This window comes from Poecile atricapillus, chromosome Z, assembly GCF_030490865.1.
Source record: "Poecile atricapillus isolate bPoeAtr1 chromosome Z, bPoeAtr1.hap1, whole genome shotgun sequence".
Taxonomy (NCBI): Eukaryota; Metazoa; Chordata; class Aves; order Passeriformes; family Paridae; genus Poecile; species Poecile atricapillus.
In genome coordinates, this window is record NC_081289.1 from 23,760,267 (window position 1) to 23,778,667 (window position 18,401).

The window sequence follows — 18,401 nt, forward strand, 5'->3', positions numbered from 1 at the left end:
GGAAAGAAGGAATAACACTGCCTGAGAACAGCCCATGCGCCTTGCTGTGTGTGCACGCAGCCCTGGTGAACCATGGACACTGTGATGTTGAGGCAATGTACATTTATCCTGGGGAAACAGCTCAAACAAAATAACTGGAAGAACTGTGCAGCTGATAGACAATGTTCTGACTTGTTCCTTTTGAAGCATACAGCTCTTGGCTGTTGTTGAAATAGCGAGTGTTTCAGATGAGAAAGTCAGACATCTGGGAGCCTCGTCACTGGGCCAAGCCTGCAAAAAGGTCTGACTTTGGTAGTGCCCCTCATGGGACAGTTCCCTCCCATTTTCTCTTTTTTACCAGTTGCTAGGGTCAGGATGTTGACAAAGAGACTCCCACGTTAGGTGGTGCAGCAGCCTCTGAGATACCTGATAACAGAGCTCCAGCAACATCTCCCCGTGCAGATGGGTAGGAATGCTGTTGCCAGCAGCTCTGCTAGATATAACCACACCTTCCACGTGCTGGCAGCAGTTCTTGCTTTCTGTCATTCCACTGGTTTTAGTGAAACTGCATGCAGACCACAGAGAGCACACAGGGCAAGGCAGTGTGGCACAGCCTGGTTTTAGGTACCTGGAACATGTAGGCAAGGAAAATGCCTTGGCCTGACTGTTTGGAGATCAGAGTCACATGCAGGGAGTCTTTACAGAGAAATAAAAAGATCCATTCTGAGGACCTTAAGGCCTTTTTCATATTTTGAAAGTGCTTAGGTCATCAGGGAGCCTATAACCCTTGACAGTCAATAACAGTTTGGCTACGAGTCCCTGCATTCAGGAGGTGACTTTCAGAAAAACTTCATGTTTTCCGCTGCCTTACAGATGCAAAAGTTGCTTTGCAATTACAGACATTACCTGCATGCAGTGTGATTACTGCTCTGAGCATTCTTCCCACTGTATTTTGGATTGCAACTTAGAATTCTAACACAGAAATTATTATTGGTGGTTGAAGCATTGTGGTAAGAGTGCTTGTAGTATTAACTGTCAATAGTTCCGGGATCATCTTAAAACTCAGGTTTCTTTGATGCTTCTCTCAGAGTGTGAGACCCTCTGAATACTTTTTTCTTTTCTCTCAAAAACATCTAATTCAAACTGTGTCTGTTTTAATCTTTGAAGAAGTTTTTGTGTTGCAGAACTGGAAACCTGGCAAATGTCATTAAAAGTGGGACTGCATGTTTGAGTAAACTCAAACCCAAACTCAGCTGATTGTAATTAGAGCTGCTGAGACTAAAACGTGGTTGCAAACTGCCAAGGAAAAACAGTCTCAATTTCATCCCCCTGCACAAAATCATAAACATTTCTATGAAATGGAACCATTTTTGGAGAAAGTAAAAAATGGGAGTGAAAGCACATTTCCCAGGGGTATTTAATTTCATTTCTTCATGCATCTCAACTATTTTCTAGATCCAAAAAGTTTCCAGTAATCTTTGTTATGTCAAGATGCCTGTTTTGCAATCAAAGTGGAACGTGCACCGAGGTGTCCCTATCTCTCACTTCCCAGCTATCACAAAAACAAAATTTTCAGATTGTGCTGTCAGTGAAGCTTTTTGCCCTCAAATGCCCCACTGCAATCTCTACATGAGCCTAAATACCATCTGAGCATTGCTTATTCAGTGCAATCTCAGATTGCTGAACATGTTACAATCGCTGGTTTGGGGTGATGTGTGTGCAGGGGCAGCAAGGAAAGGAGGCATTCTGCAAACCTGCTTAAATTGTTTGCAAGTGGTTTCCCTGACTCCTCAGGGAAGGCTGTCTGTGCCAGCTGTATTCCCCGTGAGGAAAGTGTGGCACAACCAGACCCAGAGTAGCTAGAGCCAAGCTGCTGGCAGAGCCAAGCTCTCCCACACTGCCTTTCCAGCACAGCTTTTTTTTGTTGTTGTTTGTTTTCTTTTATTTTAGATGCCTAAAAATAGGCCTTTCACATCTTGAGGCTCCTTCACGCCATCAGAAATGTTAAGTACAAGGCATGAGCGGCAAAAAGTGTTAACTAAGCCCTGACTGGCTTGACCCAAAAATCAGACGGAACGGACTACATGACTATAAGCAAAAGGCAGTGTAAATGTGTAAACGTGTAAAAGTGGAGGCTTTTTATCTGGTCACCAGGACCAATGCACTTGTGTGTAGGATCAGCTGCCAGAAACAATGTGAAAGTGTGGTACTGAACCTGGAACCGAAAAATCAAATGGAAACTGAGGTCAAATGTACATTAACCACCTGTACAGGCACACTGAGATTGTTCTCACTACCCTGATAATTGCATGACAACATCTTTGGAAAAGACAAGATCTTTCTTTTGGGCTCAACAAATCCCACAGATATTGTAAAGGGGCTAAAAAACTGAAAAGACTGTTTATTACAGTGGTACCATTTTAGTAAGAAATTACTTAAGTCCAACACCGCCCAACCATGGAAATAAAAGTCTGAGTCACTACAGACCTCATCTGGACTTGAGCTACCAACCAACACAGGTCATGAGGACCACGAGGATATTTATTCCAAAGAAAAAAACAAAAATAAATTAGGTGATGGGGAAGAAACACATCTAAAAGTTTTCCATGGCATCATATTGGAAAGTCCCATCTCCTTCTCATATCCATATAGCTGTAGTTTCTTCTTTGAACCTAGAGGAATGAAGGGAAATTTCCATTCTGGAAGCATCAGTGATTGGAGAAGACATTTTGGGATTAAACTGCTTGGAAAGTCCATATGCCAACTCCAAAATGGTATCAGGATCTGACTTCCTCCTGCAGGTACTGCCATGGCCAGCCTTAGTCTTGTGGCTCATGGCCAACTTATCTCTCCAGCTCTCCTGCTTCTGAAGCTTCAGCTGCCTTGGAGCTGATCACAGAAATGGTCCAGGGAATCATTACATACTTTGATTTGGAGCTGAGAAAAACCAGTGATAATATTTTTTCAAGGTTTTCTGGGATTCTCATGAGAACTTGACAAAAATTTAAAGAATGGATGAAGGAATCTTCCAGGGCAAAATATCAAAACCTGTCAAATGCCAAATATCAAATGCCCTGTCCTCATCAGGAGCTGATTCAGTCTGTCTTTGCAGTGTTTCAGGTTCAATGAACTAACACTTTATGATAATATTGCATTTCGTTCTGGGACTGTTGAAAAGCTCTGCCTGTGTGGTGGTTTGACCCTGACTGGACTGATTTTCTCTACCTTCTCCCAGCCAATGGTGCAGGAGAATTGGGAATGGTGGTTTTGGACTGTTCATCACATGTTGCCTCTACTGATCCTTCCTTCCTTCTCAGGGGGAGGACTCCTCACACTCTTCCCCTGCTCCAGTGTAGGATCCCTCCCAGGGGAGACGGTCCTCCATGAACTCTCCTGCACTGTCAGCTATTGGTGACCCTTTAGATTCTGGGACAGGGGAAACATTCTACTCAGAGCGAAGAAATAACACCTTGGTACAAGTAAAGCTGATAAAGTGGTTCTGGGAGGTTTTTCCCCCCAAGAACTCCCACCTGGATTCCTAAGGCAGTTTAGCTTTTAACCTGGAGAGACCAACTCCTTTGAAACTCCTGGAAGGCGAGCTTGGTGTTCTATCGGTACCAAGATCTCCTCTGCAGTGCTGACAGGCAGCAGAGCTGGGTCATCACTTACCACCCAGGGCTTGCTGCAGAAGTTGTAGATGGAGTAGAGGGAGTTGACCGTGTGGATGCCGCCGTACTGGAGGCCGATGATGAGGCTGCGGAAGTCTTCCCCCAGTGCCATGCTGTAGGCATGCTGCCGGATCAGGACAAAATCTGGCTTGAACGACCTGGAAGAGATCAGGAGAGCGGTGTTTTACTTTCAAACACTCCAGAAGCACTTCTAACCACTCCTTGTTTCTTTGCCATCCTTCCCCTTTCTTTTCAGTAACACACGTTGCTCTTCTCTGGGCCTCTCATGGTGTATTGCCTGTGTTATAACGTAACAAACACAACAAAACCCCCTAGTCATTTAAAAAGGGAAAAATCCAACGTAGCTGCAAGTGTGGGAGCATAGGAATGAGCCAAACAGATTTTCTGCAGTTTCCATGTCACTCAGGCATGCACAGGAACAAGCCACAAGCAGAGCCAAGGGTCATAAATTCACTGGTGGGGGGGTTCTCTTCTCTTTCTAAAAGCTTGGCCGTACTTGGCAAGCTCGCTGCAATGTGGGACGCAGATGAGGGAGCAAGTTTGTTTCCTGACGATTGAGCTCCGTATTGAAGCAATGCCCAGTGGGTGGGAAGATCATAAGGGATTTCAGAAAGCTCTTGTACACATCCATACATCGACACACATTCCCCCTTCAATCAGTTTACTACATACGCAGCACATCCCAGGCTCTTATGGCCGGGAGTCAACAAGTGAAGGGCAGGCATGGTAATGCAATTAATCAAATGAGCAGAGCCTCATACGCTGCTGTGACTCATGGCATGGACTTCCAGAATATTATTTAGCAAGAGTGGAGCTTGCACTCCTATGGTTCAACAGCAGCAGCCCTCAGCTAATGCACAGAAAAGTGAGGCCCTTTCTAGGTAAGCCAACAGGCAATGGATTATCTTTCACGCAGCCAGATTTCATTCCTTGCTGACCCTCTGTCTTCGGAGCCACTCAAAAATATCTGGAAACAGCAGCTGGAAAGAAATGGTTCCCAAAATGGAGCTCAGCAGATTATTCTCGAAGGAAAGGGCTTTTCCATTGAAAGAAGGGATTATTTTATAAGTTAATAGAGGTTGCATCAAGGACATTGAAAAATTTCCATGCTGTATTAAAGATTTTCAGAGAAACGAGCTCTGTAACCAGGTCCCATTACCTCACTAGCCTCGAACATTTTCCTTGCTAAGAGACTATAATTTCTATCCTTTGAATGTATGAGCTGGAAATACTTTGGGTTTATAGCCCCTATTTATATTTCCATCATTCTGGCAGGGAAATGTGAGATGGTGAGTCTGGGCCAGACTGTGGCAACAAACACTGAACACAAACCCCAGCACAGCTTTGTTGTTTTAAAGCTGTTCATTTTGTTTGTTGGCCTTGGACTTTTGTTATCGCCCGCCTGAGACATGGTTGAGAAGCATGCTCAGCTTTTGTGATGCAAGAGGCCAAACTTTAGAAATGTTGTGATTCCCTCCCATGGAGCTTTTTTAAACCTAGGCATGTTCCCTAATGTACTTGGCACCAAAGGTGGTGCTTTCCTCCAGCAGCGAGATGCATAATGAGCATCATGAGGCCTGTGCTATCGCTGTGCAGCTGATTCATGGACCTCCCTGGTGTCCATGGGGATGAGGCAAGTGGTGACCTCTGCTGAGAAACAGCAAGTGAATGCAAATCTTGGAAAGTCTGAGCTGCTCCATTCTGCCGGGCTTGCTGTGTAGAAAGTACCCTGGAGTTGGGCACAGGTCCTCAAGAAGGATTAACCAGCTGCTTAGGACAGGGCTTGGGATCTGTGCTGAGTTACTGAACAGTTGTGGTGCCTGGAGAGGCAGGAGCTCCGGGTGTGTCTCTCCTTATCCAGCTTTCTGGGAGGGGGAGGACAGAGTGGCTGGGAAACTGCCTTCATTTGCTTTACTTTTGCCAGCCAAAAGCTCAGAAAAAAGCTCTTGTCTTTTCAGATCCTGGCAAAGAAAGAGTTCCTCCACTTAGACGATGGACACAAGAATACAGAATTAATGCAGAAAAGCCTATTCTCAAACTCTGTGTCCTGCAGGAAGGCAGGGCACTCTCTCATGCAGCAGATGAGGAGTGAATCTCTAAAGCGAAGGTGGACACTGAATCCCTGTTTTGAGCCGTGGAACAATGTGAATGTTCCCATGGATACTGAGAACAAGGCAGTGGAGTGCCAGGCCTGGGACTAGCTGAGAATAAACATCAGCTGAAGAGCACCAGAGCCTGAACAGAGAAACGGAGAACAGCAGCAAAATGAATAACAATCAATAACATTTCTGTGCAGAAAGCAGGTCCCTAGCCTGCTTTGTGGTAGAGAAGATGATGACAGCAAATCCTGCTGGGAGGTTTCATGCCTTAAAGAGATCACCTATTTCTTATTTCTGCATATAGCCATAACTCTGGCTTGCTTCCTGGTCCTTCAGCTTTTCTCACAGAAACACAAAGAGATTCAAGGCCATGATGAAAGAACACAGCAGAATACACTATTTGCATCAGAAATAGCGTGATCAACACATTAGATTGTCCCCCTGTGCTGAGCACTGGTGAGGCCACATCTCAAATCCTGTGTTCAGCATTGTGTCCCTCACCGAAGGAAAGACATTGAGGTGCTGGAAGGTGGTGTAGTGGGGTGGGGATTGGCTTTGTCTGCCAGGTAACAAGGTATAGGACAAGAGGGAACAGCCTCAGGTAGTGCCAGGAGAGGTTTAGTGGATATCGGGAAAAATTTCTTCTTGGGGAGGGTTACCAAGCATTGAAACAGCCTGCCCAGGGAAGTGGTTGAGCCACCATCCCTTGAGCTGTTCAAAGGGCTTGTGGATATGGTCTTAGGGGTGTGATTTAGTGGTGAAAATGGCAGTGCTCATTAATGGTTGGACCAGTGTTCTTAGAGGTCTTTCCCAACCAATTCTGTGATTCTCAAAATTCTTCTTAATGACCCCTTCAAATGTGTGTAATCATTTTCAGCCTAAGCGGGCTTTATACTTCAGCACCATTATGGGTGAGAGATGTTGTTGGAGAAGGATGGGCTCTCCTGCTCTCTTTTTAGAAAAATGACAATCTCACAAGACACTTTGCCCTTTGTGTCAATAGAAAAAGATCTTCCCAGGACACTGAAGACGACATTCTCACTTCAGGTTCTGGCTACCCTTCACCATTCAAGTAGACTTCATTCAGCTTTCAGATACTTCCCAGTGATCAAGACATTCTGACTAAATTCCCTTCCAGAGCCTTTCCTATCTGGCATGACACAGAGAGGAAGAAAACTGCATAATTTAGCAATATGATACTACAAGATTTGTGTTACTGGCAATTAATGAAGCCTTCAGGGGAGCATCTGAGGCACAAGTCCAAGCCATAAGAGGCTGCAACTTTTGCCCAAGAAGTGCAAAAATCCCAGCAAATATGCAGTGCCTCAGGTGTCTGACACCTAATAGAAAATGGCATTACAAATCGTAACAAGTTCTTTTTGTGCTTTGCTTGGGTGTTAATAGCATTGTTATTACATTACTGAAAATTAATATAAAATCAACGGCATTTTCCCCTATCCCAGTGTTAGATTTAACATTCTGTTTGATGCTTTAATAAAATGGAAAATTTGCTAAGACAAAGATGTCATTTCAGTCAAAACCTCACGTCATATTTTCCACAGAAAGAAATAAACCCTGCTGAAGCTATTCAAAGACAGAACAAATGTGATTGCCTATATAAATAAGATAACACTGGTTTTAGAGGAAAAAGAAAGCAACATAGAATAAAGAATAACCTCTCTTTACTAGGCTGGAGGAGAGAAGCAGGGGGGTTTTTTTTGGACACTGTAATAGAGAATGGCTGGGTAAAAAACATGGGAAATGTGGGAGATCCGTGCATCAAAAGCAGCAGAAGCCAGGAATCACAGTGGCAGCAGGAGCAATCCCACTGTAGGCAGATGAGGACACCCTGGAAGATGCTCTGATTTGCTTCTCAGCCATAGATCAATGCTCAGCTAACCATTAAATCATGTCACACACTCTCTGAACTGTACTCTGGTAGTCTCAAAAGTCTGCCATATATTTTACTTGTAAACTGATTGACACTGACAAAGAAAAGCATGTGGACTCAGACAAAGCCTGAAAGTAGTAACAACCCCACCTGCCAAAACCAACTTGCCTTCAAAATGTTTGTGACCCTAAGCTTTTACAGAAGGTGATCTGAATACTTTCCAACATCACAGAATAAAGTCACAGAGTGATTTAGGTTGGAGAGGATCTTTGGGAACCATCTGGCCCAACACCATGCTCATTGCAGGGCTAACTTTGAAGCGACATTAAGATGATTGCCATTCCCTGAAAGAAGCCTAGTAAAAACTCATGTGGAAAGGCGACAAATTATGGATTTGATAAAATAACTGATCAAGACTGAAACAATGTACAAAAGTTTTGACTCATTCTTGTATTTAATCCTGTATTAACTAATTATTGAGTGCTCTAGACCCTGACTGCTCATTCCTTATTGGAAAGAATAACTGTAAATGCAAAAAGGGTCAGGGAGTAGTTTAGTATCTGAAATGCTCCCCACCCTGGTCTGCTCAGAGTGACTTTTGCTTTCTGGCAGCTGCCTGCATGCCAAATGTTTTCCCAATAACTGTCAGCATCCTGCCTGCACGTCGGCTGTGCGCCAGCTGCTGGGGAGGTGAGGGGGACATTATTCATCTGGGATATCAGCAAGCCCCAAAGGGCTCCAAGCAGCTGTTTAGCAGCAGGAGCTGAGGTGGAAGTAACTGAGAATAAATACATAAGTAATCATACCCCACTGTCTCTTCTCTTTTGTACTTCCTGCTCAAAAAAAAAAAAAAAAAAAAAAAAGAGAAAAGAGGACAGGGACAGGCAGGTGAAGACGGGGGAGATATGAGTGAAAAACAATGTTGTATCATCCCTCATGTGGGAATAATTTCTCAGTTTATAAATGTTTACTAGAGGTGTTAAATTGCTTCATATGTAACTGCAGCTTGCCAGGGTGTACCTTGTTAGACACCTCGCCCCAGCTCATTGTCTCTGCAGGGTATTTCAGTGAGGGAAGTGGTCATTTGGCACACTGGTCCCTTGCCTAAACTGAATTTTCAAAAGCTTACAGACTGTAACACACACTTCTCCATTACATTTATGGATTGCCATGCCATTGATAGAAAAAATATTGCCCAAATGTTTCTCAGTGTTAAATACATAGCACATATTGTACTCCCCCATGTGGCACTTTCTGCAAAACTTGGGAGAACCACACGCTCAACATATTTTTCCATCTGGCTGCTAGAAACCTAAACTTCCCCCTATCAGTTTCTGCCATTTTTTCTCCTGTTTGAAACTTCACAGAAAATTGCAGAAATTTGGTTTGGAAGCAGCAAAACAACCAACCAAAAAACACCACCCCCAAGTCACAACAACAACACTACCCCCGAGAAACAACAACAACAATGGCCAGAAAAAAACATTCCAAAAAAGTCCCTAATTAGGTCAAGAGTTAAATTTAAAAAGACAGGGATTAGACAACGGCTGGAGTTCGTCTTTGGCACAAGCTTCCTGGAACGAGAAGCTGGAAAATGACCTACTGCCTACCAGTGCTTCCTATATTAGTGTCCAAGAACAGTAGCTACTCCCGTGACCTTCCTGGACATTATCCCTGTAGAAGAGCTACAAGAAACCATCAAATCTTGTGGACAAATAGTCCTGGAGAAACACGAAAACATCCTTCTAGCAACATGCAACTACTGTGTGGTGAGCAAGCACGGCCTCTGTAGGGTAGAAAACCTCCATGCCCCCTTCAGGCAGCATTTTCTCAATGGACCTTTGGGGTGACTGAACCTACTGGGATGGGAAAAATGCAGTGGGCAGAGGACAATGTCTTCACTGGGTTTTAAAGAGTCTTGCATCCTGGAGCAGACAGATTTTTTTTAGTCAGACTACACATCTCCTGGAGTCTGCAAGCTCTGAAGAGCAGGGAAACACCTGTGGGCTGGCCAGTTTCTTCTCTACCTCTCCCATGTAAAAGGATTTGCCTCCTCATGCTGTGACTGCAGCTTGCAGTGCAAAAATATGCTTAAGCAAAAAAAGCACTTTCAGGGATTTTGGGGATGGTGACTCAACAGGCTGCTGTTGTGTTGTCACAGCACAGAGCATCGTAGAAGCACCGAGTCAGCTGGAAGCAATGGGAATGTCAGTGTTAACTACAGGAATGAATGGGCTTCTGTGGACAAACTGGAGAATTCACTGACCCCACCGTGGCTGCAAGTGGCATGGCCACAGTGCTGATAGGTCCCATGAAAACGTGCTTTCTCTCCTGGATGATCGGCCCCAATGGCAAAAGAGGAAGCTCTACAGGGAGACAGGAGATGAGAACAGTCTGGTGCATGATTAATTTATATCCTTAAAGGTCTGAAATGCTCCCAAAGACATTAGTATTCCCCAGGTAAAAGAGCTGTCCAGACTTTCAACATATCTCTGCCTTATATCTACTGGAATTAATAGCTGAAATCTTGTGAAGCCCAACAGTCAAGCATTTAATTGAATACAGAACCTGAGATCATAGCTTGGGAGTCTAAATGTTGCTGTCAGAAGCAGACACAGCCCAAATTTTCATTTCTACTTAGACACTTTTATAATATCCTGAAAGCATAAATGCACCTCAGAGTGGGTGCAGTGCCAACATTGACAGCCTCCTTACACTGCCAAAATATTGATATGAAGGGCCCTTCAGAGGAATGTGAAAATAAAAATCCCATTCCTCACATCTAACCCCAGTAAAAGTGACACAGTCCAGGAGCTTTGTAGAGTAAATTAGATTCCAGATGGTTCACTCTGTCTTTTTCTGTTTGTGTGTGTAGACCTGTCCAAAAGGAGTTTGTGTATGCACTGGTAGGAGGATGAAGAATCCACCCAAGGGTAGGCATGAACCCACACTTGTATTTACACACTCTTTAGTACTCCAGCTATTGCACCCAGAAATTATTCCATTTCTCTGTTGTAAGAGTTGTTATGTCTAAACTGGTGAGGGATCCTTTGGGATGCATAAACACTGCCTCCTGTTTCCCATATTTAACTTTTCAATAGGGAAGGTCTGCTGCCAGTGTTTTTCCAGATAAGTGCTGGGGTAGCAAGGACCAATGTGTGGGAGATTCCCCATCCCACCAGTCCTGGATGAGCCCAGCACTGCTCCTGGTGCCCAGCTCATCCCACCAGTGACCTCTGGAGGGCAAGGGTTACAGGGCACTGGCATAGAAAAGTGCTTGATAGAGACTGCACAAGATACCTCATGGCCAGCTCTCTGTCTGAAGGAAACGTGCTGAACAGGCTGATGTATCCTTTGCAAACCATGGTGGAACTGGCACAGAAAACACAGATGCAGTTTTTCGGATTTGTTAGATGATAGCCTCTGTCTCCAGTAGCACATTTCACTGACACTATCTCAAATCCTCCACCCCCTCCTACAGATGTGCAGAATGCACAGTAGCTAAAAAAGAGAAGCTGGAGACCCAGAACATTGTTACTGTAAAATTAAATTCTTGGAGCCATGCTTGTTTTAAAACTCAGGCAAGCAAAGAAATGCCTGGCTTCAGTTAGATTATTTGGTAACTTACTTGTAGCAACTTATTTCAAGATACACAGGCTAGGAGTCATGTATATGTCCATGTCTTTGCTTTCTATAATTTCCAATTCTAAAGCATATATATATATATATATATATATATATATATATATATATATTTTAATTTTCCTGAGGCAGGTGGTAAATGGAAGGCTTTAAGGACTGTTATACCTTCTTATTAGGAGATTTATCTTCCAGCTAAAAGAACCACAATGTATTCCCGGTGCAGTTCAAATCAGTTGACATGGGGTGTGAAAGAATGCCTTAACTCCAAGGTGTCAGAAAATACCGAGTGATCAGCAGAAAAAGACATTGGTTTAAACTTGGCTTTGCATGTGCCAGAAGGTATTTCCAGTTCAAAGAAAGAACTAGGAGGCCTGCTCCAAAATGGCAGAATTCAATAGGCTAATAAATTGTTAGATACCTTATCAGTAAACATAACATCAAATTGGAGAGGACAGCCCAGTTGTTGCTTCATATGAATATTAATTGTTGCTCTTAAGAAATTTATCATTTCAGTGATTTAAATCTACTGGTCTGTAGTATATTCACTGTCTTTCCACTAAACTACTACATTCTATTGGTCTCCCTTTGAAGAGGAATGTGAAGCAGGCAAGGCTCCTGCAGGGGGGAATCCCAAAAGTGCTTGTTAGAAAGATGGTGCTGTATTTACCTTCTTATAAATTGTCAGTGGGATTTCCATGACTCTGGGCAATCAAAAAATATGGTGACTATTGTATTTCACCATCTAGAAGGTTTATGACTTTTGACTGAATGTTTTGTTCAATAATTAACAGAGGCCTAATAAGTGATGGAAAAAAGATGACAGCAGCAGCAGGGTTGGCACACACGTGTGAGTTGAAGAGGTCTCTCTGTGGCTGGGCACTCTGAAGGGTGTCTGTGGCCAGGCAGGACACAGCTGTGGATGGGATGATGGGGCTTGAAGGGAGTGGGAAGCAGCTGCACCCATGTGGATGGGCTGAGGTGCCTCTACACAGCTCAGTTCCACAATTTGCTTTCTAAAGTGAAGAAGCATTTTAATTTCTATACCTTCTAGAGAATTGCTGTTGAAGTTGGCTGACCTGAGCTCTTAAACTCGCTGAGCTAGGCACAACAGGGGCACATCAGCACAGGCTGTAAATAAATATTTGCTGGTTGCAAGGATTGTGGCATGTAGTATATGCTATATAAATTGCATATCCAGACAAGTATGCATTTACCAAATTCACTTCCCACAATGCAAAAGTGTCCTTAAATATGCAGGAATGAAAACAAAAAAAAACCCAACAAACCCTGAGGTAATGCCATTCAAAAAACCACATATTTCACATATAAATATCCATGCAAAAATGGTAGCTGGAATACCTGTGTGTTCACTGTGAGCAGAAACATGAACACCATGCCCCAGACAGCTTTGTGAAATAAATTTTGTCTTCAGTTTCAGTTTAATAGCCCAAGATCTTTCTGCCAGATGTATGAATGGTTTTGGGAGGAAAGACACAGGAAGGAAAATGAAGATGTGATCAACCTAGGAAATGGTTCTTGGGAAACCTTCCAGCATCATGAGCAAGCGAACACAGGAGTGCATTAGCGCTGCACGCTGTCTGATGAGTGCTCCAGTGGCTGGTTCATGGGACATAGTGCTTTGTTTCACTCTGAAACAGACATTTGTGGGACAGAAGAAAGCAAATGCATGTAACAGACACAACTCTAAAGGTTTTTAGCAGAGGCTCATGAAATTTAACCAAAGAATAAATGGAGACTCGTGGATGTACAAGAGAGATGCTGAGACCTGAAATGAATTGATGGACCACAGGCATAGCTAATTGACAGTGACATGTTTTGCTTTGCACTGTTTGGACTGGAAATGAGATTTTGAGTAATTAAACTGCGGCCAGCATGCTCAAAATCACAGTTTTTCAGCTGTTCTAATATTGCCTTCCAAAAATATCACTGCATGCTACATTATGTGTCTCTACCTCTAATTTTGAACTAGTTGCAAACAGACAAAAGCATTGATTAACTGTGTCAACATTATTAAACTCAAAGATGCTGAATACATCAAAAAGTGCAAAGGAACTGTACAAAAGGAGGCAGAGTGGCTAGAAAAATTAATTTGGAACAGCAGTGAGATTTCAACACAAACAGAGAAAAGTTATTGTATCAAAGATGAAATGTGGAGTTGTAATGACAGGAACCCATAAATAATAATGGGGTGGAAGGTGATATTGGTGAAGGTAAACAGAGGCATCATATACAGATGTGATAAAACACACTATTCTTTATATAGAACTTGTAAAGATGCATCTAATATTAGCTCCAAATTGCTGCCACTCTGGTGCTTGGAATGCTTTTGGGAAGCGAATTGGACGTGTGATTGGAGAAGAATTGCTTGGGAAAAGAGGCTGCTTGCAATGACTGCAGTAATGAAGTAATGCTAGTAGGACTGAAATCCCCATCAAATAGATAGCATTACCTCTGAGATATACCCCAGGGCAAGGCCAGAGCACTGGGAATCTCTCACAAAGAAAAAAGTGGTATTTCAGGAGCAAATCAGGCTGCATACATCAGGATCATAGAATCACAGAATAGTTTGCATTGGAAGGGACATCAAAAGTCATCCAGTTCCAACCCCCTTGTCATGAGCAGGGACACCTTCCACTAGACCAGGTTTCTCAAAGCACCATCCAACACTGAACACTGCCAGGCTTGGACACCCACACCTTCTCTGGGCAGCCTGTGCCTGTCCCTCACCACCCACACAGTAAAGGAAGGGTATTTTCCTGGTGTATCCCCAAAATCTAACCCCATTCAGTTTAAAGTCATTCCCCCTTGTCCTATCACTATGTGCCTTTACAAAACTCTATTGTAGTTCCTTTTAGGTACTTGAAGGTCCTATAAGGTCTCCCTGAAGCCTTCTCATCTCTAGGCTGAACAACCCCAAGTCTCAGCCTGTTTTCACAGGAGAGGTGTTTCCACCCCGTGATGGATATCATGGCCCTCCTTTGGACTCTCTAACAGGTCCATGTCCTTCTTACATTGGGTGCCCCAGAGCTGGATGCAGTGCTCCAGGTGGGGTGTCACCAGAACAGACAAAATGGGCAGAATCCTCTCCCTTGCCCTGCTGGCCACGCTTCTTTGGAGGCAGCCCAGGGTGTGGTTGGCTTTCAGGGCTGTGAGAGCATACTGCTGGCTTATGTTAATCTTCTTGTCCTTCAACACCCCTGAGTCCTCTTCTCATGGCTGCTCTTGGTCACCTGGGCTTGGAGGCTATTGCGAGGGTAGTCCATGGGATCAGAGCCTAAGACAGGTAGGCTAATGAATTAGAGCCACTGTTTAAAATGAGGGTTAGTTGACAGAGAAGGAGAAAACAATCAAGGGAGGAGATCTGTTGTCCCTTTCATTGGGAGTCTGGAGGCTAAAAAGAACCGGAGAGGGAGGCATTTGCTGTTGCATGAAGGGTCTAGACTGGAAACAATGACTATATGGCATAGTGTGCACCTGAGACCTGATACAAACCCACTAGAGTCAAACCAGTCTTTTCACCACTTCCAAGAATCCTTGAAGCTACCAGGACTATGGTGCCCTGATTCAGATAATTGTCACGTCCTGAGGCCAACCTGCTTGCCCCAACATTGCTCCACAAAGCCCACTTTTCAAGACCAGCTGGTGCTCTCACCTGACCACCTTGGTGCCGTTCCTCATGACCTGCATGTCCACCATGCAGCCACCCATGACATAAGCAGCCAGGTTCAACTCGGAGAACTCGGCCTGCAAAAGGACAGAGTGTTACTCAAGGGCAGCAGGGACACAAACACAAACACACAGATACAGAATTTTCTTCATCTCATATGTGCCTTTCCTTCTTTTTTTTTTTTTTTTTTTTTTTTTTAATTTTCTTTCTTTTTTTTTTTTTTTCTGTGAGGCAACTGGAGATCCAATTATAGCTGGTTTTCCCTAAGAGACTGCAGAAGTATTTGTGGCTCCCACACTTGGGGTGTAAAAGTACACAGGATTAGGTTTATTGCAGTATTAAGTACTGGAGGAATTAAGAATGAATAGACTCAAAAATGCATGCAGGAAAGAATAATAATAACAACAATAATAATAAAAAGAGGTAAGGTAATTTGAATTCAAATTCCAAGTTTCCACTTGGAGACATCCATTTAGAATTATGTCTGAGTAGGCTGCCATGCCACTGGCCAGCTATAAACCTAATACAAAAGATTTAAACCTGTTTAAACCTCATTATGTTGCAGGAAGGTGATAAGCAGAGATATGCCATTTGCATATTAAGCCTTTTACTGTTAAAGAGTTAGCAAAGCTGGGTAAGTTATTAACAGAGCTGCTCAATCATTAAAACACTTTGTATTTTAAAAAAGGCATGACTTGCAAGGCTGGCAAAGAATATTTCATCTATGCAGAGCAAAAGACACAGGGGTGATTATGATAAATATAAATAAACAGGTTTCATTTTTTGAGGCAGAAATTTAGGCTTCTCCCTTTGAGCAGTTTTTTCCCCTTCCTTTTAAAGCATTTTTTCAGACTTAGTATGATGAATATTGGGCAGCAGTAAAAACACCTTCTAACCAGTAGCTATCTAATACCAGAACAGTCAGATGGTGCTGCTAATAGTTATGACTTTATTGAGATCCTTGTACTGCTTAATGTTCTTCTGCTACTTCTATTAGTTGGAAGCAAAAGATATTGCCAGGAACAACTTTTATACATTAAAAAAAAAACGAAAAAAAAAAATGCAGCGTGTTTTGTCCTCATGAACTCATGGAAAAAACTTGCCAATGGAGAACTAGTGCACCTGTAAAGGCTCAAAGGCCAGACGACAAATGAAAAAATAATTTCCAACTTTCCTTTTAAAATCCACATAATTTTAAAGCAATGGCTGTGGACTGGTGACCCGATGATGTAATGAGATTTCACGTCTGCGGCCCTGCGTAAACTTTTAAAGCAGCACCCTTACACGATCTTACATCATTGTAACTCCCAATTACAATGAAAAGAGAAGGAAAATTCCTATTGCCAAGAAATAAATTCTGCTTCAAACACAAACACATAGACAGACAGACATGCTCACAGGGAGGGATTGGCAGTGGTTCAGGTGGCTGCCTGGGTTTTACTCATGAGAGGTTGCACTGTGTTGCCTTGGCCGCAGCCACGCTGCTTCAGTGACCCTATCAGATCAGAGATGAGAAAACATGTACTCCTAAAAGGCACCTGCCTTTTATTAATTTGAAAAATCTCAGGAGACCTAGGGAGAGAGGAGTCCATCTTGGACAAATTCAGTAAGATCAGATGCTTTGGGCACCATCAGTGATCTCCCCAATGGGTCAAGGCAAGCTTGCTAGATTACACTTTAGCTCCAGAGGCTCTGTGGACTGGGAAGATGAAAGGATATTTTCCTCACCTCTGTGTCTCCATAGGCCTCAGAAATGTCCCACTCTAAAAGCAGAGTGTTGTCAAGCTGGACCTCCAGCTTCTGTTGCTGAGGAATGCATCATCTGATGTGAACATCAGTGCAAGAAAGGGAAGTTTCAGATCTGTGTTTTCATGTTTTTTCTGCTTTTCTTCTAAAATTTTTTTCCATGATGGTTTGTAGCAAAGAGCTTAGCACTCCTCTTTGCTGGTGGTGAAAATGGGCAATCTTCATTCGATGAAGGGCTCTTGCAGTCTGACTAAGTTGGTCTGACAGGCGTTTCCCTGAGGCAGTCAGGCCAAACAAAGCTGTGCTCAGACACCTGACCTGCAAACAGGCCTGAGAACCCCCGAGCTGGTGAGTACTTCATGCCAAACTGCCAGGACCAATTTCAGGCCCTGCTAATGTCAAGAGCCAGAAGAAAAGGAGAAATCCCCTTTGGCAACCATTGTCCAGGGAACACTGGTGAGGAGAGAGAAGTGTGGAGAGGGTCTGGAGGATTCAGCTATCTCACTCCCAAAATGTCCAGATCTACAATCAGAGCTGAGGGACAATCCTGACCTTTGCCTGGCATTCACTTCTGCTTTAACAGACAAAGTTAAGGAATGCTCTGCTTTCATGTAGCTGCTTTGTTCCATCCAACAGGCCGCTGGCGTTTGGAAGAAGGCTAAAACCCTCAGTCAGCAGAAATTGTTTCCTGTTGATTTTCCAGTGCTCCCTGTATTTTTAACTTTGTGGGTTTTGTAGCCCAATGACTTCCCTTGGCTGAGGTTTCAGCTCTGAGATCATCTCCAGCCTGAGCTTACCTTGCAGACAAAGAGGTCTTTGAAAGCAGCCCATGCAGATAGAGTGACAGGTAACTATGCGTAAAACAGGAGAGCCCAGCTCTGGCCTCGCAGAGTCATTTGCATTTGGAATCATGGAACAGAAGGAGGCATTGCATTAGCCTGATGGTGTTTTATACTTGCTTTGCAGCAGTGCCAGTGGCTGCAAAAACATTCAGGGCAAGAGCAAACCATGTGTGACAAACGTGACACAATCTGTCTTGAAGAATAGTGTAATGAGACTGTGGAAGTGGAAATATTTCATACCTCTGTGGGGCTCGGATATGAGACGATGCCCACAGCTACTTTGATCATAGTTTTGTCAAAAATGCCTCCTTCAGGTATTAAGAATCAGAAGACTCTCCAAATCGTTTGGACTAAACCTTAAGGTACTCTCAGTTTCCATCAGTGTCCTCTGTGTGCTGGAGATCTTTTTGGTGAGGTATTTCAGAATGTCTGTTTCTGTTTCCTGGTATTTAAACAAGGAAGATTTTGTCATTTTCAATCATGCAATAGTAGAAATGCCTGCCTTGGTAGCTGTGCCTATTAGTGCTTTAAGGGAAGCACTCGTCCAAGGTGTATTTTTCATAGAATAACAGAAAGTTATGTTGGAAGGACTTCAAGACATCACAGTCTTTCTCTCCTAAGGCAAGACCAGCTCTGCCTTTGTCATTGTGTGCAGGTACTACATAACCTTCTTCTGTCTTCCACAGATGAGGAGCCCTCTCAGGCAGTCTGTACCTTAACAACAATGGAAAATGTTCCCACAGCCTAATCTAAATCTCTCCCCTTACCTTTTAAGATCTTTTTGTTTCCATTACTTCTTTCTGCAGAACCTGAAGAATTATTCCT

The 18,401-nt window shown here is 43.4% G+C and overlaps 1 protein-coding gene across 2 annotated transcripts in view; it reads right to left on the minus strand.

Annotated features, from left to right (window-relative positions):
* The window catches only part of LOC131593057 (synapsin-3-like), a 164,486-nt gene that overhangs the window by 127,493 nt on the left and 18,592 nt on the right, over positions 1-18,401 (minus strand). The window contains exons 3-5 of one of the 2 annotated variants that reach the window (XM_058865248.1): positions 14,974-15,065; positions 14,915-14,917; positions 3,649-3,805 (exon numbers count right to left, since the gene is read on the minus strand). In XM_058865248.1, the coding sequence (XP_058721231.1) occupies positions 3,649-3,805; positions 14,915-14,917; positions 14,974-15,065 (252 nt within the window). The remainder of the gene's footprint in view (positions 1-3,648; positions 3,806-14,914; positions 14,918-14,973; positions 15,066-18,401) is intronic. The other variant, XM_058865246.1, reaches the window with a different exon arrangement.